Raw genomic sequence first — 23802 nt, 5'->3', positions numbered from 1 at the left:
TAAGGCTTGTGTTGTGTACAGTAGTAAAGCTGTAGTAAAGTGGTATTAGTGAATATAGTAACTCTGTATTGTAATAGAGAAGTGGGAGGAGCTTCTTCTGGTCATGGTGAACATAAGGCTTGTGTTGTGTACAGTAGTAAAGTTGTAGTAAAGTGGTATTAGTGAATATAGTAACTCTGTATTGTAGTAGAGAAGTGGGCAGAGCTTCTTCTGGTCATGGTGAACATAAGGCTTGTGTTGTGTACAGTAGTAAAGTTGTAGTAAAGTGGTATTAGTGAATATAGTAACTCTGTATTGTAGTAGAGAAGTAGGCGGAGCTTCTTCTGGTCATGGTGAACATAAGGCTTGTGTTGTGTACAGTAGTAAAGTTGTAGTAAAGTGGTATTAGTGAATATAGTAACTCTGTATTGTAGTAGAGAAGTGGGCGGAGCTTCTTCTGGTCATGGTGAACATAAGGCTTGTGTTGTGTACAGTAGTAAAGCTGTAGTAAAGTGGTATTAGTGAATATAGTAACTCTGTATTGTAATAGAGAAGTGGGAGGAGCTTCTTCTGGTCATGGTGAACATAAGGCTTGTGTTGTGTACAGTAGTAAAGTTGTAGTAAAGTGGTATTAGTGAATATAGTAACTCTGTATTGAAATAGAGAAGTGGGAGGAGCTTCTTCTGGTCATGGTGAACATAAGGCTTGTGTTGTGTACAGTAGTAAAGCTGTAGTAAAGTGGTATTAGTGAATATAGTAACTCTGTATTGAAATAGAGAAGTGGGAGGAGCTTCTTCTGGTCATGGTGAACATAAGGCTTGTGTTGTGTACAGTAGTAAAGTTGTAGTAAAGTGGTATTAGTGAATATAGTAACTCTGTACTGTAGTATAGAAGTGGGCGGGGCTTCTTCTGGTCATGGTGAACATAAGGCTTGTGTTGTGTACAGTAGTAAAGTTGTAGTAAAGTGGTATTAGTGAATATAGTAACTCTGTATTGTAGTAGAGAAGTGGGAGGAGCTTCTTCTGGTCATGGTGAACATAAGGCTTGTGTTGTGTACAGTAGTAAAGTTGTAGTAAAGTGGTATTAGTGAATATAGTAACTGTATTGTTGTAGAGAAGTGGGCGGAGCTTCTTCTGGTCATGGTGAACATAAGGCTTGTAGTAGAGAAGTGGGCGGAGCTTCTGGTCATGGTGAACATAAGGCTTGTGTTGTGTACAGTAGCAAAGTTGTAGTAAAGTGGGAGTAGTGAATATAGTAACTCTGTATTGTAGTAGAGAAGTGGGAGGAGCTTCTTCTGGTCATGGTGAACATAAGGCTTGTGTTGTGTACAGTAGTAAAGCTGTAGTAAAGTGGTATTAGTGAAAATAGTAACTCTGTATTGTAGTAGAGAAGTGGGCGGAGCTTCTTCTGGTCATGGTGAACATAAGGCTTGTGTTGTGTACAGTAGTAAAGCTGTAGTAAAGTGGTATTAGTGAATATAGTGACTCTGTACTGTAGTATAGAAGTGGGCGGGGCTTCTTCTGGTCATGGTGAACATAAGGCTTGTGTTGTGTACAGTAGTAAAATTGTAGTAAAGTGGTATTAGTGAATATAGTAACTCTGTATTGTAGTAGAGAAGTGGGCGGAGCTTCTTCTGGTCATGGTGAACATAAGGCTTGTGTTGTGTACAGTAGTAAAGTTGTAGTAAAGTGGTATTAGTGAATATAGTAACTCTGTATTGTAGTAGAGAAGTGGGCGGAGCTTCTTCTGGTCATGGTGAACATAAGGCTTGTGTTGTGTACAGTAGTAAAGTTGTAGTAAAGTGGTATTAGTGAATATAGTAACTCTGTACTGTAGTATAGAAGTGGGCGGGGCTTCTTCTGGTCATGGTGAACATAAGGCTTGTGTTGTGTACAGTAGTAAAGTTGTAGTAAAGTGGTATTAGTGAATATAGTAACTCTGTACTGTAGTATAGAAGTGGGAGGAGCTTCTTCTGGTCATGGTGAACATAAGGCTTGTGTTGTGTACAGTAGTAAAGTTGTAGTAAAGTGGTATTAGTGAATATAGTAACTCTGTACTGTAGTAGAGAAGTGGGCGGAGCTTCTGGTCACGGTGAACATAAGGCTTGTGTTGTGTACAGTAGTAAAGTTGTAGTAAAGTGGTATTAGTGAATATAGTAACTCTGTATTGTAGTAGAGAAGTGGGCGGAGCTTCTTCTGGTCATGGTGAACATAAGGCTTGTGTTGTGTACAGTAGTAAAGTTGTAGTAAAGTGGTATTAGTGAATATAGTTACTCTGTATTGTAGTAGAGAAGCGGGCGGAGCTTCTTCTGGTCATGGTGAACATAAGGCTTGTGTTGTGTACAGTAGTAAAGTTGTAGTAAAGTGGTATTAATGAATATAGTAACTCTGTATTGTAGTAGAGAAGTGGGCGGAGCTTCTTCTGGTCATGGTGAACATAAGGCGTGTGTTGTGTACAGTAGTAAAGTTGTAGGCCGCAAATGGCCCGCGGGCCGTAGTTTGGACACCCCTGCACTAGTTAATTCTCGAGCTTCCTCTCTTCCTTTTCTCTTTCTAAGAGTTTGAGTGGCATTCCCTCTCTCTTTCACTACTCTTAGTAGCTTCCTCTCTTCCTCTCTTCCATGTTCCACTTTTTTTGTTGGGGGCCAGAAGGAGAAATATATTTGAAGTCACGGGCCACAGAAATGCGCACTCTCTCCGCTTTTAGACTCTTTGGCCCGTTTTTCTGCGCTAGAAATGCGCACTCTCTCCGCTTTTAGACTCTTTGGCTTGTTTTTCTGTGCTAGAAATGCGCACTCTCTCCACTTTTAGACTCTTTGGCCCGTTTTTCTGCGCTAGAAATGCGCACTCTCTCCGCTTTTAGACTCTTTTGCCCTGTTTTTCTGCGCTAGAAATGTGCACTCTCTCCGCTTTTAGACTCTTTTGCCCGTTTTTCTGCGCTAGAAATGCGCACTCTCTCCGCTTTTAGACTCTTTGGCCCGTTTCTGACACCTAGCGTTCAAACTTTGAATCTCACATTATAAAAACCTGCTTAACAGCGGGCCAACTTTCATTCTATTTCTAAAATACCTCGCGGGCCGCTCCAAAAAAGGAAACGGGCCGCAAATGGCCTGCGGGCCGTAGTTTGGACACCCCTGCACTTGTTAATTCTCGAGCTTCCTCTCTTCCTTTTCTCTTTCTGAGAGTTTGAGTGGCATTCCCTCTCTCTTTCACTACTCTTAGTAGCTTCCCCTCACCCATGTTAGGAAGGGGATCACTACCTAAGTTTCTAAGAGCACCCATTAATTTAGTAGTTTGTTTTGGAAAGGTTCCATTTACGTTTACCCCAGGAGATAAAGGGCAGCCAGTCCTCCCCTGGTGTTCTTATGTTTATTTTCCCACATGCTTTCCCCGCGCTCATTGTGATGTTTTGTCTGTCCACCTATTTTGAGAATCAACTCCTCTTGAGTTGCTTTTCTCAGCCACATCCCAATCTGGGTTCTGTGTTTTATTTTCAAGTTTACCTGCTTTAAGGTCTTTTGTTCTGCACTTGGGTCTGTTTAGTATCTGGTTCAGAGTTCTTACTAGAGTGAGCCCAACCATAACGGATAGATGGGTCATAACTAACTTCTACAACTATATAAAAATATTCTTCTTGAAACCTTAGTTCTTTAAACATTTTTCTAAAACTTATATAAATATGTATGACAATATACCATACTAGAATCACAGACCGAACTTGCTGTTCCGCTCCTGCAGCTTTGCACAACAGAATTCTTCTTTTCATGCAGGAATTTTTAAAATTGGCAACTAACATAAAATAAGCTAATATTTCTATAAAAGGGAGAATAACAGACTTTCCAGTGGCATAACATTTATTACCAAGAACCAACAAGGAAACAATCTACCAAAAACACATTTTCTTACTTTTTCTGCTATGTTTAGCTTTAATAAATTAAATGTTTTTTTTTAATATGTCCCTACTTGTTTAGACATGAGGTTTCAGTTTTTCATCCAGGATCTTTTTTACATAAACAAATCTAGTTGTACCTTCTGAAGCCAAATGCAAAACAAACAATGAAAGGACTCTTATGCAAACTTCTCGAGGCACATCCGTGTGCAGGCTCTTCTCATGCATGCCTCAGGACTGTACCAGCCTTTTACTGGAAACGCCCTATACTGCTAGTGGAGATCATATCCTGAAATATGAGTGCATCAGATAATAATCTACAGTAAACAAGCGGTTTCAGTCATGTCTCGATCTCGATGCCAGTTAGAGTTTGTCTCGTCTCGGCTTTGGGATGAAATGCCCTCAGAAATTGTGACACACTGAACAGTATCAATAAGCATCTCATAGCATAACATACAGTGTTTTACAGTACAGAGTGCATTGGATAAGAAAAATAAGGAATTAACTTAGAGTTCAGTAGCATAATTCACTAGTTCACAGTGAGGCAGTGATTAACCATGACTTTTCTGACACGTTTATTGTTTATGGGTTTTTTGATATGAGAGTGTACATGGACTACACTGAGAATTTAATTTTTTATGCAATCGATACAAATTGAGGATATTGTGGGATATTAATTTGTGTGATCTTCTTGGTTGCTATGTTGTTGTTTTTTTGTTTTGTTTTTAGTAATAACATATATGTGATGTGTACAACGTTTAGTATTTTTGTTTTGATGTATTGAGCCATGCATAAAGTATAAAAATGGTAGAGTAACAGTTGTTGGACCAGTTTTTAAGCTGGTAAAAGAGGAGCATCGTTTGCAAACAGGTTAATTGTGGATACATCTTTTAATCCCTTAGAGACTCAGACCTTCATCTTTATTGATTTTGTTCTAAAGCATGATCACATGATCTCCTGTTGACATTAACTGGAGAGTAGTAGTTTATTCACTATCTACTGTTTACATACTGTTTGCACTGCTAAATGTAAATTATTATGTAACTGTGTATATAGAAAGTAGAACAAAATAAAGAAATAAAGCATGATTTCAGTTAGTTAATGTCAACAGGAGATCATGTGATCATGCTTTAGAACAAAAGCAATACAGATGAAGGTCTGAGTCTCCAAGGGATTAAAAGATGTATCCATAATAAACCTGTTTGCAAACAATGCTCCTCCTCTTTTACCAGCTTAAAAACTGGTCCAACAACTGTTACTCTATTATTGTTATACATTGTTATACATTATGGGACAGTAAAGAAATCCATTTCTTGTCTCTTAATGTGTTTCAGAGCATCAATATTGAATCTAAATCAAATCAGAAATCTAATTTAATTGTGAAATCAGAGATGATTTTCAGCTCTGTAACTAAATGTTGTTTTTCATATTGACTGTTAGTCAAATAAATTAAATGTAATAAATTCTGACTATATTAGTAACATAAGCACTCAATGAATCAATCAATCAATCAATCAATCAACCAGTACATGAAGGGGTTTCCCTCATTTACAGTGTATCTCAGCCAATACACAGGGAAGTGATTATCAAATAAATAAATAAAAAGACCCAGCATTTTAATAAGATGTATAAGATATATTTTAAAAGAAGATAAAAAATAATAGATAAAAGATACAAATAAGAATTTAGTAGGAATCATGAAATCATAGGTAACAAAATAAAAGGTAATCAAAATGATAAGAATGCAACTACAGATTAATAAATAAAACTGAGAACATTTAAGAGTAAAAATATAATAAGCATTAACTAAAAACAATTTTAAAAACTGCTAAAACAAACCAAAATAAAAAATGAACTAAAATGAAATATGACAAAACAAAAACCCCTAAAATGAACTATAACAGTGACAGGCTGTCTGAACATGGTTGGAGACTAGGAGTATAAAATAATTTTAGAGTTTTCTGTAAACTACAGTTTCCTGTAGTGAATTCCAGCTTCCTGCTGCTCTGTAGCTAAAAGCAGATTCTCACAGTTTACTAAAAGTTATTGTAAAAGTTCTTGGTACCTCTGTAAAAGTGATCCAATCACTGGAGCAAGTCTGATAAGTTGTGTTATTATTAATAATAAGCATTTTTGTGATGAACGGTAGCTTATGGCCAGAAAGAGCTTTAAATATAAAAATTATACAGTGTGTTTCTCGACGCACAGCAAGAAAACACGACACAATTTTTTAAAACATTAAAAATTCACATCTCAGTAGATGGTTGACCTGAAATACAAGCAACTAAATGTAGGCAGGTTAGTCTAGTTATAATTACTGAATAATCACATCAATTACAGAATCATATCTTTTCTGTTCCTGTTCTAAACTTCAGGGTTTTCATTGTGATCATGGCCACACCTCCTCCTCCAAATGATCAAAACTCTGCCGAACCCCAGGAGAGGAGAGAACAGCCCAACACACATCAGCCTTTGCAGGAAGACATAGATTTCCCTACTCCTCCATGGCTGGAGATGCCAGGCACCCATGGAGGGCAGGAGGCCCAAGAAGCTTCACCAAAAGAACCAGAAGATCCCACAGACTAAGAGTCTTCAGAAATATATACAAATATATAAAGACACAAAAGGCCCATACATATCCTTATAAATTATTGCAATCTGTAGAAAGTTTTGTGTTTTTTTGTTTTGTTTTTTTTTTAGTTTAGGAACAGTAAGATGTGTGTTTCTGCTTACTCAAAAGAGGCTTGAACCTGTAGTTCTAAAAAAAAGTGCAATATCAATTAATATAAAAACTGTGTTTGTTAATGGGCGGGACATAATATTTTGTATTCCTGAGGGCTTTATAACCTGGGCACAGAAGAACTTAGAAATGAACATATTAGGTGAATAGTAAAGAACAGAAGTACTAGAGAAAGGTTAGGACATTGCATGCTCTATTAGTTGTTTTTTCTACTCCTCCATGCAGAATTCTTTCAGCTGTGTGATGTTTAAAGGGGTTATTTGTGCTACACATCATCTCACACTGAAAAGAATGATGAGTAAAATTTACTTTTTTTTAGACTTTGGTCTGTTTACAAAATAAATCTTTGAGATTATGTAAATATTTGAATGTGTGTTTTAACTAAAAATATTTAAATTTTAGTAATACCGTATAACTTAAGTAATTGTAATTAGGTAATATTGTATGCAGATATTAAGTAAAGTTTGCTAAAAGAAAGGATTGACTGAAGGATTGATTGAAGTTCAGTTCATTTATTTACTAACATTAAATAAGTGTAACATTAAATCTTGAAACCGAGTTGAAGTTACTTATATTTATCTGAAATTAAATTTACTTAAAAAAAGCAAATGCAGAAAGTTGCAAAACTTTTTTTAAATAAATTTTACTCATCATTTTTTTTAGTGTACAGCATCTCAAAATGATTAAGATCCAGACTTTGATTTGTTCATCCCAGAGCTCTCAAGTTCAATCTTTTGAGCTACTCCTTGATGATTTTGCTTCATGACAGTGATCTTTTGGGTCGTTGTCATGTTGCATAGTCCACATCCAGTTTCCGCCTCCGATACCCCCTCTGATACAGTGTAGATTTTATACTGGACTTTATGATAGAAAGCTTTCCAGGCCCGGCTGCAGCAAATCAGCTCCAAACCAGGATACCTCCACCACCATGCTTCACAGTAGATACAGGGTTTTTTGCTGAAATGCTGGTTTGGTTTACGAAATCAGTGGAAAGTTCGATTTCTAATAGATCCAAGATCTATGAAATTTTGTATGAAATTTTGCTTTCGTGTTGTTTTTTTTTTTTACTGTTACCATTTTTTTTATCTAAATTAAAAATTAATGAATTAAATTAGTTGAATTTAACTAATTTAACTTAACCTCTTCTATTATTTGCACTTCATTATTGTAAGTCGCTTTGGACAAAAGCGTCTGCCAAATGTAATGTAATGTAATGTAAATTGTTGAATTATTTCTGAATATATACTTTAAGTTACATAATTTATGTTTAAAATTAATAACGGTTAAATAATCAACACGAAGGCTTCATTTTTAAAGACCTATTCATGCTGTAGTGCACCTTATGAATGTGCAATACTGGTATTCCTAAAAAGATATTCAATACATATATTTATATATATTTGTATATTTCCCTGGAACAATAAAATCTTAAAATCTGCTTCTGTGTTACTAATATATACACCTAAAACGAAAGTAAACATACTTGATACAAATAATCAGAATAAACCACAGAATACAGTCTTATTATACACTTATTGCATCTTATTACATAGTAATAAACTAGTGATGTACAGTAAATGGCTGTTCCTCTCTAACAGTATCTGACATTACTTTCACTTTCAGTTCTTAAGCATTCTTTAAAGTAACCAGCTCTATACCGCCACCTACTGGTTATTATATTAAACAGCAACAGAGAACAGAGGAAAAGCCTGTCCATGTGATTTCAATAAAGAATAATATTGTATAAATATGTTTATCATATTATCATATTTACATTTTAGGAATGTTAAACATTGAAAGGGGAAAATAAACACCAAAAGATTATGTTGATCTATTTAACCATATATTTGTACATAATGTTTAACACTGTAGAAATAGCTCCCCCTGCTGAACTCTTTTATCACTGAAACTGACAACCAGAAAACTTACTAAAGAGAAACTTTATTTTAGTGATCTGTAGGAGAGCTGTCAACAGTACACTGTGCAGTTTGATGTAAGACGTGTCAAGGCTTAGTGGTTTCTGACGAACATGAAAATTAAGGCTTTGTTTCTGACAGAGTCTAGAAGTTTACTAATACAATAATGGGGAAACACAAATGACACAAGAAAGTACACTATGGCCTATAATGGTATCCTGTTCTTGAGTCTATCCGTTCTCCGGCTGTACTATAGTATATGTTTGGTCGTTTAGTTACTTGTGTTCTACTTCTTTATGCACATATTCAAGGGCTGATGGAGAGAACTGTTTTTTTTTCTTTTTACTTTGGAGTTTCTGTGATTGTAGTGAGCTGGTTCAGGTCTGAATTTAGTTCCCAGTCCAGCCCTGGCCATGAGGAAGGTGGTGACTCTAACCACAACACTGTTTAATGCAACACAAATACTAAATAAAATATTGAGCAATAAGACAATGGTATACAATTTATGATAATCTCAGGTTTTAAGAAATTTTAATGACAGTAAATGAACAAAACATACAAACAATCAAACTCTAAAATAGACTCTTCTTACATTTATATAATGATTAACACCATGTATTAAACTAAAGGTAAAAGATTAAGCTTCAGGCCCCGTCCACACGAACCCGGGTATTTTTGAAAACTGAGTTTTTTGTCTCTGTTTTTGGCCTTCCGTCCACACAAAAATGGAGTTTTCGGTCACTGAAAACGGAGGTTTTTCGAAAACGCCTCCCAAGGTGGAGATTTTTGAAAACTCTGTAGTAGTTTTTGCTGAGGAATGACGAGAAAACGCCCAAATGTCTAGAGAATCCCTGATCATTTCAGCGTTTTTGAGTGGTATGGCGTTTTCGTGTGGACAAAGATATTTCTGAAAACATTTTTTAAAATATCCGGCTTTGTGTGGACGGGGCCTCAGTCTCCCGTACAGAGATTAATTCTAGTCCTAGACTGTATTTTCCTATCCAGGGAAAATCTCTATTAAAAATGCTGTGTAGCCCAAGACTAGGCTCAATCCCTATCTGACAAAACTGTTCATAATATCAAGAAAACCAAAAACAAATACAAAAATGACAGGTAAGCATTATATCATAGCCAACTTCAATATACACATACAGTTACTGGATACAATCAAGAATGTTTATGTCCTCTAAAACTATCATCAATATCTTCTGTGTAATGCAACATGTACAAAACTTACATAGTATACATGATAAGTCTGATCAGACTATATTATACTGTATATCTAAATTAGCTTATTTTAGCTTCTGTTTTTATTATTATTTCATTCCTCCTCTGTTGTTTCTCCACTTCTTTACCCATGCTATTGCTCCGATTGCTAGTGCCCCTGCACAGGTTACAACCCCAGCTAAATCCAGTGGAAAACCTTGTTGGACAAGTGTGGTTGTAGCTGCGATGCCTAGTGCTGCCAGTCCTACATGTCTGGCCTGTTTAACATATTGCATGTATGTATGTTCTTGTGTCCTTGTTTTCTTGTATGTTTCATATGTTTTTTGTGTGTACGCCTGGTTTCCATTCTTATCCATCATCTTGTTGATCTTCTCCAGCAGCTCTGTGACCTGGGTCTCATCATCCTCATTTTCATTCTCAAACACATGATAACCAGCCATACTCTCCACTACCCTTTTCAGCTCTGCGTTTAAACACAGGTATTCTTCCATAGTTTTCTCCTGTAACTCATTTCCATGAGTGAACAACAAAATGGTGTGTTTTTGGATCTCCTCTCCAAAGTTCTGCAGAATCCACTTCACTGTGTTCATATCCACCTCTGTGAATCTCACATCCAGCCTCATCACCAGCAGAAACACATGAGGACCAGGATACACCAGATCAACAGCTTCTTCTAACAGAACTTGCTCTTCACCCTTAGGCATGCCTGGATCAAAAAGTCCTGGAGTATCAATCAACCAGACTCTTCTTCCATTAACAGTGCTGCAAACTCTTAAACTTTCCTTATTTCCTCCCAGACAGGTAGAAGCCACTTCAAATGTCTTTTCTCTAAGGATGCTGTTTCCTGTTGAGCTCTTTCCTGATCCAGTCCTTCCCAGCAGAACAATCCTCAGCTCTGTAGAAAAGATATTTATTGAAAACAGAATCACTGAACTGTTTACCGAGCTTCTAATGTTGGGACTAACAATTAAGACCACAGTAACTCACATTTCCTAAAAAACGCTTTCATATTTTACATTTTAAAGGTCTGGATCTTTTTGCTATGCTTCAAATGCGTGGAAAGATGTAATTTGTTATTTCTTTAAGTAATTAAATTCAGATTTTCAGCATGCATTGCAGTACACCACTCCAGACATAATATTTGGATTACTCATTTGTAAATTCATAGTGTGAATTGCAGGTTGTGTGTTTGAAGTCCCAGTTTGTCATTTCCATTTATGTACATATTTCTAGAGCTTTATTTTATTGATCTAGTCAAACGACACTGTGCATATTGATTTAGTGTGTCTTTGCTATCGTAGCAATGTGAAAAGTATCCATTGCACTGCTCAAAACGTGCAAAAGTCATGTACTAATTCTCTTAATTAATGATGGGTGTGGTTAATTTTGGGCGTAACATGAAATAAACCAATCAGAGCGTCTCTTGCTCATCATTCTCTTTAAGAGTAGATCAGGTGAGCTCTGACTTTGGTGGATTGCTATTGTAACGGTGCAGCTTCCTGGACGTGTCCAACAAACTCTTCTCAGCAGAGGAAACTGAGCTGCTGGTTGACGCTGTGAAGGAGCTCCAGCAGCTCATTTACGGGAACAGCAATGTTATTTTATTTACTATTCTGTTTATTGTTGATGTAAAAGTTGCCAAGATAGCGATGAACGTGTGACTGTTGGCGTCTGTCTAGGTTGTATTCAGTCAGTGGAGCTCCTGTGTTTTCTGTTACCAAGATAAACAAGATAAAACTCGAGAAATGTACCTGAACACACCTCATTTCCAGAACACCACGCCCATCAGTGTAGATATATTCAGAAGCTCTGCTGCTATTTAAACAATACAAGTGAAAGGAGTGAAAATAGACTGTTAGTGGGGTGTAAGATAGCAATGAGCATCATAATGCACATTTTGAAGCGTGTAAAAGATTGCACTGACTATTGTGTGTTATTCATTATAAAACTACAGTTAAAATGACTCCATATTCCCAAGATTACATTAATAAACACATATGTAGGTAATCACTGTGCACACAATTATTTTTACTTTATTTTTGTATTATTTTTACAAGTCCCCACACCAGTAAACTACCTACATTTTGTGAGTGCTTAACTCATTTTAGGCACTTTCCTTTAAAAGTAAGACTTTAGAAATAGTTTTGATTTTAATGGTCAGGTACTCGTCGTCTACCAAGAACATTCCCGTATGGTGAACACTCATGAACTCATGAACACACTACAGTAAAAACTGAAACCTCCAACAGAATATTTAAATGCTTGTTATCTTAAAATATCTTGTAACCATGAAGCGATGACACTTCACAATAAGAGTCAAAAGTGCCAGTACTTACATTAGTAATAAACATTAAGTTGTTAAGTCATGTTTATGGTATTGATGAAAATTGCCTTAATCAGTATCAATTAAGAATTGCTTAAGACATTCTCAACAACGTAATGTCATGAACTCCTTCAGGTAAGTGAGCTCTCTTTTTTCCATTTCTCCTCTGATTCATTGCCATTCATTTTCAAAAACACATATGGCCCATTCTTACACTCTGCACCAGACACATTGTGGTGTTCATTGATATCTTAAACCCCACCAACAGTAAATTTTCACTCCTTCCTCCTGCCTGGTTTAAATAGCAGCAGATCTTCTGAATATATCTACACTGATGTTCAGGTACATTTCTGGAGTTTGAACCTCAACAGGTACATCAACAGTCAGACTTTCATCAGCAGAGAAAACTGACCTGCTTGTTCACGCAGTGAAGGTGCTCCAGCAGCTCATTTATGAATACATATATATATATATATATATATATATATATATATATATATATATATATATATATATATATATATATATATATATATATATATACAGCTCTGGAAAAAAATTAGAGACCAGTTGAAAATTGTGTTTCTTTGATTTTACCAAATTGAAAACCTCTGGAATATAATCAAGAGGAAGATGGATGATCACAAGCCATCAAACCACCAAACTGAACTGCTTGAATTTTTACACCAGGAGTAAAGCAGCATAAAGTTATCCAAAAGCAGTGTGTAAGACTGGTGGAGGAGAACATGATGCCAAGATGCATTAAAAAAACTGTGATTAAAAACCAACCAGGGTTATTCCACCAAATATTGATTTCTGAACTCTTAAAACTTTATGAATATGAACTTGTTTTCTTCGCATTATTTGAGGTCTGAAAGGTCTGCATCTTTTTTTTTTTTTTGTTATTTCAGCCATTTCTCATTTTCTGTAAATAAATGCTCTAAATGACTAAAATATTTTTATTTGTAATTCGGGAAATCAGAGAAACTGATTCAGAAACTGAAGTGATCTCTTCATATTTTCCAGAGCTGAATATATACAGAAAATAAATGATCAACAGTTTAAAGGGGTGGAATATTGTAGTTCTATTTTATCAAATGGGAAACTGCTAAAACATCTGACTACAACTGTCAAGCAACATATATACCCAATAATTATTGTACACATAATAAACACAGATATTTTGTTTGATAATATTGCATTTTAATACCAAAAAACTACACAAAGTACCAGTCAAAAGTTTGGACACACCTTCTCAATCAGTGTTTATCTTTATTTCTTTGTTTAATTTATTTTCTACATTGTCGATTAATATTAAAGACATGAGAATGATTAAGGGACACATATGGAAAGACATAGTAAACAGTAAAATGTATTCCTCCACATTGATCCCCTGATCTAAACCTGTTGAACTGAGATGGTGATTTGGGATGAGCAGGAGCTTCAAAAGAAATAAGACAGAAATAAAACTATTAATATTATAAGAAGTTTTGTTTCTAACTTTTATTTTCACTCATTTCCAACTGACTTATTCAGCTCAAGGCAAAGTGGACCATTATCACTTCTAGGGAGAAATTCACGAAGGTTTGTTCTTCTCTGAAACGTCCTGACATTAGTTTCACTTTCGATTTTGAAGAGCTGTTTACTACAATCTAGTCTATACTGCCCCCTACTGGTTATACAGAAAACAAAGAACTTAATTTAGATACACTGTATATGTGGTTTATAAAGAATAATATTGTGTTAAAGTGTTTTATATTAGTCAGATCAAACTTCATAACAATAAAAAAAAACAGTTTAAACCTTAAATGATACATGAATATTACAGAACTCACATTCATATACACAGGATACTATATATCCTGAACTGCTGCAACAGTGGTTAGAGCACTGATGCTCTTATGTTAACACTGCAGGCAATCAAATCCTCACAGCAATGCTCTAATCACAAATCTAATGGAAATTCATCCAATTACAGACAGTTAAAGACAGTTACAGATAGTCACATTCCAACAAAATAAGGATAAACACTGTAAAAAAGTGAATTCTTAGCTTTAAAAGTGTGATATTTAGTTTAGTTTCACGTTTGCATAGTTTTGGTCTGAATATTATGCATAACTAAATATTACTCAACATATTAGTAGCATATTTTGACTTTAGTTACTTAAGTTATTTTATCTACTGAAAGTGTCGTATTCCATTCACAGATATTTTATAGTAAACAAGTACAAATAAAATTAAAAGTAAGTTAATTTTTCTTATGATATTTCTTAAGATAAATAATCTTAAAGTGGAAGTTTATGTTATTTTGTTTCAAAACTGAAAGCAGAAGCATTTCTGAGTGGAGAAGAATATGGATAAAACATTGTGTTTAATGGTATCAGTGTGCTGAATGTACCATCCCTGCTAAACCTAATAATATATTCAATATATTCATTTTAAAAATTCATTCTGGGGTGTTGTGTCACTTTTTGGTCTTCTGGTCATGTAACGCATCGTCTTTACGTACTTACATCACACGTGACGCCTCTAAAAGAGGATCGGGCTCAGTTTTACTGAACGCGAGCGGCTGGTGGAGCAATGGAGACTTCAGAAGAGGAAACTCAGAGCTCAGTAGCTCATTCACTCATAGTAAAACCAAAGAAATGAAGGAGTGAAGTGTCTGACTGAGCTCTCTCTCTCTCTCTCTCTCTCTCTCTGTCTCTCTCTGACTGAACATAACCTGGATTCGGATTCATCCGCTCTGAAGGAGACCTCATCACACCCGCCCAGTTTAAAATGATTCTTCCACATGCTCTGTGCAATTACCCATTCTCACCAGAGAGGCACTAAATCCCCTAAATCTCAAAACTTACGGACATCAGCTTTTAAATTAGAAATATTAAGAATATATTAGTAAAACCTTCAAGAATATTAGCAGTAAACTCTTTTTAATACCCTTGATTTCAGAGTTATAATGCACAATGCAATCAGGTGTCCCAATCTGTTTGTCCATATAGTACAGTATCCATTTATAATTATTCAATACTTTTTAATACTTTTTAATACTTTTTCAATATATACAAGAATTCTCGGCACCACTTTAAAATAAGACTACCTTTATAAAGGGTTTATAAATTATTCACAATTAGTTGATTAATGGTTACTAATTAGGTTGTAATTAATAATCAGTTATAACACATATGTAGAAAAAGCAACAATGACCTGTTTTTGCCAAATAGGGAACCGACAGCCATCTATATTGTAGCCCTTTCTACGTATGTGTTATAACTGATTATTAATGATTTTTAAGGCATTTACAACCTAATTAATAACCATTAATAAACGAATTGTAAACCATTTATAAACCCTTTATAAAGGTAGTCTTATTTTTAAGTGGTACCGAATTCTCTATTGTGCAAAAAGCTTGTATTTCCATGTTTTCTGTCTCTCACTTTTTATCATAATGTGAATCCATGAGTTGATCTTACGTGTTTCAGAACTTTTGAATCGGACAGTTCTTCGTGCCTGACACTCTGGCTGAAACGCCACCCTCTTTGACTAGGTCTGCCTAACAACAGAGCGATCTATATTCTGATTGGCTCAACGGGAGTACATTATAATATACAGCCGGTGGATTGGCAAGTGTGAGAAATACCATGTGTGAGCATGTGAGCGTGTGAACTCGCTGAGGTGCATGTGTCACACGCTCAAAGCGTGAGACTTGAGAACACTGGTGAAAGAGAAAGAGTGAGAGAGAGTGTGTAAGAAACAGTGTAAGAGAGTGAGTGTGAAAGAGAGTGTAAGTGACAGAGAGAGTAAGAGAGTGTAAGAGTGTGAGACAGTTTTAGACAAAGCATGAAAACGACTGTGTAAAAGAGAATAAAAGAAAGTGTACAACAAAATGTAAGAGAGCGAGTATAAGAGAGAAAGAGTGTAAAAAATGAGAGAGTGTAGGGCTAGACAGTAGGAGAGACAGATTGTAAGACAAAGCGTGAGAGAGTGTAAGACTTAAGAGGGAATGTGTAAGAGTAAAAGCATAAGAGATTGTAAAGCAAATAGTAAGAGTTGATGTAGTATCAGAATTTCTTCATGCATGGACCAATAGAAATGCTCCAAAAATAATATAAATGGAGCAAAATCAGTCCCACGCCTGTCTGTTCATTTCTTTTTCTGAATTTAATCTAATCAGTGCTCCGATGACTCCGCTCATCCCGAAGATCAGCAGCTTCAGGAGGAAGCAGATCCAGGACTGGGTTAAAATCCCCGTTAGAGAAAGAGCCACGATAATAATCAGCCCGATTCCGAATCCCTGAAGAGCCGATCGGAAAACCGCGCAGATTTCCATAATTACAGCCTTCAGAATCACCTGCAGCAGCTTCCCGAACATCTTCCCTACGCTCCTGATGATCAGCTCGGCTTTTCCCTCGCTGTTCTTCTTCTTCTTCTCCTCCTCTCCATCTTTCCTCCCGTACACCTCCTTCCTGCGGCGCTCTCCTCCGTTCTGCTGCACCGCTCCCTCCATCTTCTCCAGCAGGTGGGCGGGGTCGTTTCTGAAGACGTGAAACCCCGCCTTGCACTTGTGCACCAGCTTCCTGAGAGCAGAGTGCTTTTTCAGATAGTCCTCCGGCGGCTGGTGAAGAGCGCCGGTGAACAGCACCATGGTGGAGTTCAGAGCGTCCTCCCCGAAGTTCTCCTGAATCCACTTCACAGTGTTCCTCTGATCCTCTATAAAGTTCCCCACCCTGATCAGCAGCAGGAACAGGTGAGGACCGGGAGACGAGGCCAGGAGGGAGGAGCACTGATCTAATCCAGCCTTCAGATCTTCTTCAGACACTGAAGAGTCTAAGAGTCCTGGAGAGATGATCACCGAGACGCTCCTGCCGTCCACCGTTCCCTCCTGTCTCTCGGATTCACACTGTCTGTTCAGAGAACCGCTGGAGAAATCTTCTCTAAACGCCGCTCTGCCCAGGATGGAGTTTCCTGTAGAGCGCTGTTCTGCTCCATTCTCTCCCAGCAGTACAATATTCAACACAGACACTGTGAAAAAAACGATAATTAAAATTATATTAACCCTTAAAACCCTTCGGTGGATTTTCCATCAAAAATCGCATCTTGTGTTTTCAGCTTAATTACTCAGGAATCCCTTCACACATTAACATAATCCATATATGGTTAGAAAGGGCGGAGCTTACTCTTTCTAAAAATAGATGCAGTAAAGCTAAATCTACAAGAAACCCATTGAGAAAAAAAACATAAAAAAGTGAAAAATCTCCTTCCCCAACCAATATTATTTACCTTTAGTGCTTCAAACACATTTATATGATGTTTCATCAGTAATCAAATAATATCAGTAAATAAAGACTCAAACGTGTCCACAGAAAAAACAGTGTGAAACTACCTGCTTTACTCAAACTAAAGCTATTTATGATGTGCGCACTACTTTATATAGTTTGTCCTGCACATTTTTACTAAGTAGTTACTTTTGCACTAAACTAAATTTTTATAGACTAAAAAAAAAAAAGTTTACATTTTTGTATATATTGTAGTTTTGTATTGTTGTGTGTCCTGATCCTCAAAATGCTTAAAGGTATAGGCTGCTCTGAGTGTCAGGTTTTTAATAAGTTAATCTACATGTATCTTATAGGTGTGATTATTGATTATCAAAAAAACAAATAAATCCACCTGATGCTGTTTCTCCATGTATTTTATCAAAGTAATAATTAATAAACCATGTAATGAACCATCATCAATATTCTTATGCTTAAACATTTTTAAAAATATATCTTAGATGTGAATATATTTAAAGTCTATACATTCAAAAATAAGTTAAAACATTTTTGAGCAAAACATGATCATTTGCAGGAAAATATAACAATTCTGCTTTCTTTTACATTTTAAATGATGATATTTATGAGCAGCCATATGTCTTCTGGAGTAAAAGAGATCAGGGCATGTGACTGTCTGATATATTACTGTGTTATAAGAGTTAAAAAAGAGAAACTGAAAACAAAAATGAAGAGAAAACACAATAAAAGCATTAATAAAACATGCAGCCCTTATTATTGGCCAGTTCCGCCTATTGCACTTATTTTCTTTCTCTTTCTGCCAATTGCTTTGAGGAAGTTCAAACCATGTCAGCTTTATTATCACAAAAAAATCACATCATACAACATTATTTTAGTATCTCTAACAATGTCATAAATCTGTGCAGACAAAAACTGTAATAATAATAATAATAATAATAATAATAATAATAATACTTTATTTTTATATAGCGCTTTTGTAAAAACCCAAAGACGCTTATAATCATTAGTACAAAGAAGATACAGATATTCAACACACAAACAATACAAATACAACATTTACAGTGGAGCTCCTACTCAGTACTAGTACTGCAATATGTGAATCAGAATATTAGAATGTTAAGCAGAAGAAAGACCATAAGCAAGAGAGAAAATTTTGATTTAAATATGGGAAGAGTTGGAAGAGAATTCCTTTGTCGGGGAGCAAGCCTAGAGAAAGCCCGATCCCTGCACTGCTTGGCACTTAATACCCTTGTAATTCCAAAGGTCTTGCCACTGGGGGGCGCCTAAGTAACAAAAACTGTAATTCTTAAAAAAAAAAAAAAACATTAAAAAACATTTACTTTTAAAGTCCTGGATATTATATACAGACTTCTCCCCTGAAAACCATGTATTTGTGTGAACAAAGCACTTCCCTTTATTTACCATAAATGTAGATTTCGAATCTTTTGTAATATAAATAATCAATTCAACCAAACTTCCAAAAAAGTAAAGAAATCAAGAATTCATTTAAATACAACCTGTTTGACAACATAAAGCAAGATAAATTATCTCAAAAAGCAACAAATTATGCCCTGATCTAAAGAAATGAATCTTGAAAAAGGTTACAAATTACTTTTAGAGTCATTTCTAAAGCTTTGAGACTCCAGAGAACCACAGTGATTCACTATTATCCACAAACCCAGAAAACCAAGAAAACATGGAACAGTGGTGAACCTTCCCAGGAGTGACCAGCCGAACAAAATTACTCCAAAAGGGCATGAAGAACTCATCCAGGAGATCCCAAAAGAACCCAGAACAACATTTAAAGAACTGCAGGATCTCACTCACCTCAGTTAAGATCAGTGTTAATGATTCAATAATAAGAAAGAGACTGTATTTGGTTTCTGCAGCAGGACAATGACTTAAAGCACACAAACAAGTCCACTTTCTGATTGGCTCAAAAAGTACTAAATGAAGGTTTTGGAGGGTCTAGTTAAAGTCTGATTGAGATGTTGTGGATGATCTTAATCAGGATGTTTATGCTGGTAAATCCTCCAATGTATCTGAATTAAAATAATTCTGTAAAGAAGAGTGAAACTAAATTCCTCCACAGAGATGAGAAATCAGTTATCAGTAAAGATTGATTACAGTGGTTGCAGCCAAGAGTAAAACAACCAAGTTATTCCATTTAGGGGTCAAAAACTAGATTGGTTTGGATAGTTTTTTATTTTTTAAAAATTAAATTATCATAGAAAAATGCTATTTAAATTTGTACAGGTTATTTTGTCTTATATATTAAAGCTTGTTTGATAATCTGAAAAATTTAAGTATAATAAAAACGCAAAAATAAAAGAAATTGTTGGGGGCAAATACCTTTAGTATAGTATAGTATGGCATAGTCCACCCGTTTCTCACCAGAAAGAAAACTTTATTTTATTTATTTTGATATCGTCAACCCGCCCGTATCTCTTTAAATTCAACAAGGCGTGATGTTCTCACCCACTGATAACAACTGATATACATCAGGTCACAAGTGCTCCTGATACAGGTGATCCTGCCAATCAAACCTGACCTTGAATTAACCTTGAACCTGGTGCTCCTGGAAACACTGTTATTCTGGTGCTCATGATCAGCGTAAAGAACAGAATGTACTTTTTAAATAAGGTGAAACTCAATCTCAAACCCAATCTGCAGATCAGCCCTAATGTACCTGATGCTCAAAATCTGATTTGTAGCAGCAATTCTTCAAGATTCAAGAGAGAGGTTTGGCTTAAAACAACTACAAGACACTCGCAAGACCTTTAACACCTTTATACAAGACAAGCTTTTACTATTCTGGAACTGAGATGTCTATAGTTTATTGCTAACCTTAAATCTATTAGATAAAAGGCTTTGTTTTAATCTAACATTCAGGCCCAGTGTATTGCTCCACTGTAGCTATCATGTCTAACTTTTATATTTGGGTAAAATCTAGTTTAAGATATTTAAAGACTATATTAACGCTAATTAATGATATTCTCAAGCTGAAGAAATAGATTTTGAAAAACGTTAAAACATCGTTTTTAAGGGTTTGGTACTCCAGTGAAACCATGGAACAGTGGTGAACTTTCCCAGGAGTGACCGGCCGACCGAACAAAATTACTCCAAAAGGACATGAAGAACTCATCCAGGAGATCCCAAAAGAACCCAACAACACTTAAAGAACTGCAAGATCTCACTCATCCCAGTTAAGATCAGTGTTAATGATTCAATAATAAGACAGATCTTGATGATCCCCAAGACTATATTAACACTAATTAATGATATTTTCCATTGATCTAGTTTGATAAAAGTCAAGAAATGTTGTAAGTTGCTTGTAAAAATTGCATTTATTAATGTACAAGACCCTGATACTGTTAAAAGAACATTAACCTCATAATTGAGACCAATTTTATTGGTCCTAAAATTGAGCCCTGTGGAATTTCACAAAATATGCTAAAACAAAAAGGTATTTAAAGGTATTTAAATTAAAATATAGCAAACATTTAACATTGATGTCATTTTAAAGGATCCTAGCGTGGAGCTTGTAAAGTTCTCCTCAATTTCTGACGTCCTAAAAACAAGCTTTATTTTTCTCAAAATCATAAAATCTTGGATTTTGACAGAAATTATTATTTTTTTATAAGAACTTCTTAATAGAAGAATGAAGAAAGCCTATCAACTAGTAATTAAATATATGTTAAATTGCATTTATTTTTGGTAGATATGGTACAAAAGTCTTTAAGTCATTACCTACATATTACAATACAGTATTCATTGGAGATTCTATTCTTTCTATCCCTATTTTTTTTATTCTTCTAGTTTTTCAATGTTTCTTTATGATGTGAATTTTAAAAATTAAATAGACCAATCGAAATGCTCTAAAATTACTTGGAATAAAACATTTTCTCTTGAAAATTGAAAGTTAAGAGGGCATTTTGTAAAGATCTGTAAAGATTCTATTTTTTGGAGATTGAGTTTTTTTGCAAGACAGTGAAGATATGTGCGTATATTTTAGTGTGTTTCTTCAGAATCATCTCAACATCTTGATTTAGTAAAGATTAGTAAATACGCCATATTTAGGCTTGAAATAACAATCAAACGAAGTTATCTACTCAACACCCAATGGCATCACTGGACATCATGTAAAGGACATAATATTAGACAGGCATTTTTAATGTTATGTCTCTATATCTGTGCACTAAATTGTCATATACCATTAATAATACAGTAAAACTACAATAATATGACATTATACATTCATATTTTAAACAGTTTAATTTCTACCAGCATTAAAAGTCCTTAAAAAGAGATCTTTACGTTATGGTACTTACTTTATGATGTTTAGTAGAAGAATAAACCGTTTAACTGGCTCTGAATCAGTCTTGTTCAGGTAACCTGAAGCCGTCCAGGTGTTGATTACTTCCAAAAAAAAGCACACCTTTACCACAGAATATGGGGCTCTTATTGGTTCTTTCCTGGCATGGGGAATGTTTGTTTCTTCACAAAGTATAAAATATAACACAAAAATCTAATCCAATCTAAAATATATAGTGTATAAGCTACTGTATATTAGCCTGTATTACCTGTACTGTAAATATCCAGTGTATTATCCTCTACTTTCTTTAAAAACTAAACTTTTTAGTCGACCAGTAAAAGTTCTCGATGTTACCCTGGTGAATATGAATGTAGCTAAACTGGTTTTCAGAGGCTGAATGATGAACAGGTGGCTTTGCTTCTTGTTAAACTGGTTTTCTTGTTTTTAAACACTTTTTTTTCTTGCATATTTCAACTTTCCCCAACATAAACCAAGTGAGAGATTGGTGTCCTATTAGAGGGGTCTATCTAATGATGTTCTGTGTAGAACAGACCTTCTTATGAATACAGGAAACTTTTATAGGTCTAAATAACATTCTTTAGAATTAGCCACTATCTAACTAGTTAACTCACCAGAAAATGCATCACGTGACTCTTTATATAAAATATAAAATTAAAAACATGTTGACTTAATTTTCCCACCTTAAGAGTTGTGACACAAAATAGAAATTTCTGCTGCTGGAGGTTCCTTTATTAAAATGTTTATAAAACCTTTAAAAACATTTTTACACAGATACAGTTAAATCATGATGCTAATAACAGTAAAAAGTTTATTAAAATGTATTTTTACAAATCTAGCACGCTTTTAGGCCATCCAGCTTTTAGATTTTTATCTGACCCAAAAAAGAGGACAAAAAAAGTGAAAGTTAAATAAAAAATCTTTGTCTCTCTCTAGTGGTGAACTGATGTAACAAAACTTATTCTACACCACAAGCACATTTATCTTTTTTATTTATTATTTGTTTATGAAGAAGAAAGCATAAACAACTTTTATGATTAACAGAGAAACACATGCTGAACTGTAATGATTATTTATCTTATTTTTTTAGCTGTTCTTTTGTGTGATCTTTTTTTTTTTGGTTGCAATCTCTAGCCATTACTTATAGTCTTCTACCCTCCTCTGAAATCCAGCATTTAATAACTAAAGGTGTTTTCTACTAGAATTTTACAGACCCGTGGGCATTTTCTCAATGAGTTCCGGATGTGTGGTAAAGTGTAAAAACTGTTTTGGACTCTGCACAGCAAAAAGGCAAGTGTTAAATTAACTCCCACAGAGCTGATTTTAACTCTTTTTCAGGGTTTATATAGGTTCACACTCTTTGGAGTTAAATCAGTAACTTGCTCTTATAGCCTACAATATATTGGCTAGACAAACAACCATTAAACAATATATAACACAATACCCAATGGAAGGTCGCCCTGGTGGACAGGATTTCACACTGATGGTAAGTTAGGATCTGGGGGACACACCCATTATGCAAATAACATGTTTAACTGGGCGGAGTTTAATTAAATCTCTGTGGAGATGGGCAGTATTTATTGGGTTTAGTGGGATTAACACTGAAATATTCAACTCTGTCAAATAACTCCAACACTGAACACCATTGAAATACACTTTGAGAGTGAAAATCAACTCTCAGCTCTTTAACTCTGAAATTTCAACTCCTGTTTTTGCTGTGTGGGGGTGGTCCTAAGTACTTAAATCAGTGGTCTGGGGTTTGGGTTAAGCTGGGTCTAATGTGGCCGGTTTCACTGCAGGTGTGGAACTATCCGCTCCCTGTGCGGCGTGTGCGGTTACATGACTGATTCATTCTATAATGTGATGCTTCCACCTATAACTTTACTTCACTTTCAATTATTATGTATAATTTAAAAATATTAGAAAAAGTTTTAACATGTTGCAAATGAGGTACAGACTGCTTGACATCAAAGACTGTTGGCCAAAACACGAGTTTTGCCCACAAACCAATGAAAGTATCCAGTAATCAAAAAGAGGAACTTGGCGATGGAAAATTCCAGATGATCCACTAGTTCTGCATCATCTGACTCTTTATATAGAAAAATTAT

General features: G+C 35.3%; 1 protein-coding gene across 1 annotated transcript; it reads right to left on the bottom strand.

Annotated features, from left to right (window-relative positions):
* Positions 1-15996: 15996 nt before the first annotated feature.
* Positions 15997-22005, bottom strand: LOC111197469 (GTPase IMAP family member 5-like). Its single transcript, XM_049469724.1, has 2 exons — positions 21693-22005; positions 15997-17092 (listed from the first exon to the last, which is right to left on the bottom strand). Coding segments are annotated over exons 1-2 (900 nt in total). The 5' UTR covers positions 21694-22005; the 3' UTR covers positions 15997-16193.
* Positions 22006-23802: the final 1797 nt, after the last annotated feature.

Source organism: Astyanax mexicanus, chromosome 21 (assembly GCF_023375975.1).
Source record: "Astyanax mexicanus isolate ESR-SI-001 chromosome 21, AstMex3_surface, whole genome shotgun sequence".
In the NCBI taxonomy this organism is placed as follows: domain Eukaryota; kingdom Metazoa; phylum Chordata; class Actinopteri; order Characiformes; family Acestrorhamphidae; genus Astyanax; species Astyanax mexicanus.
Note: the sequence above shows the minus strand (reverse complement) of the source record. Positions and strands in the feature narration are given on the sequence as shown.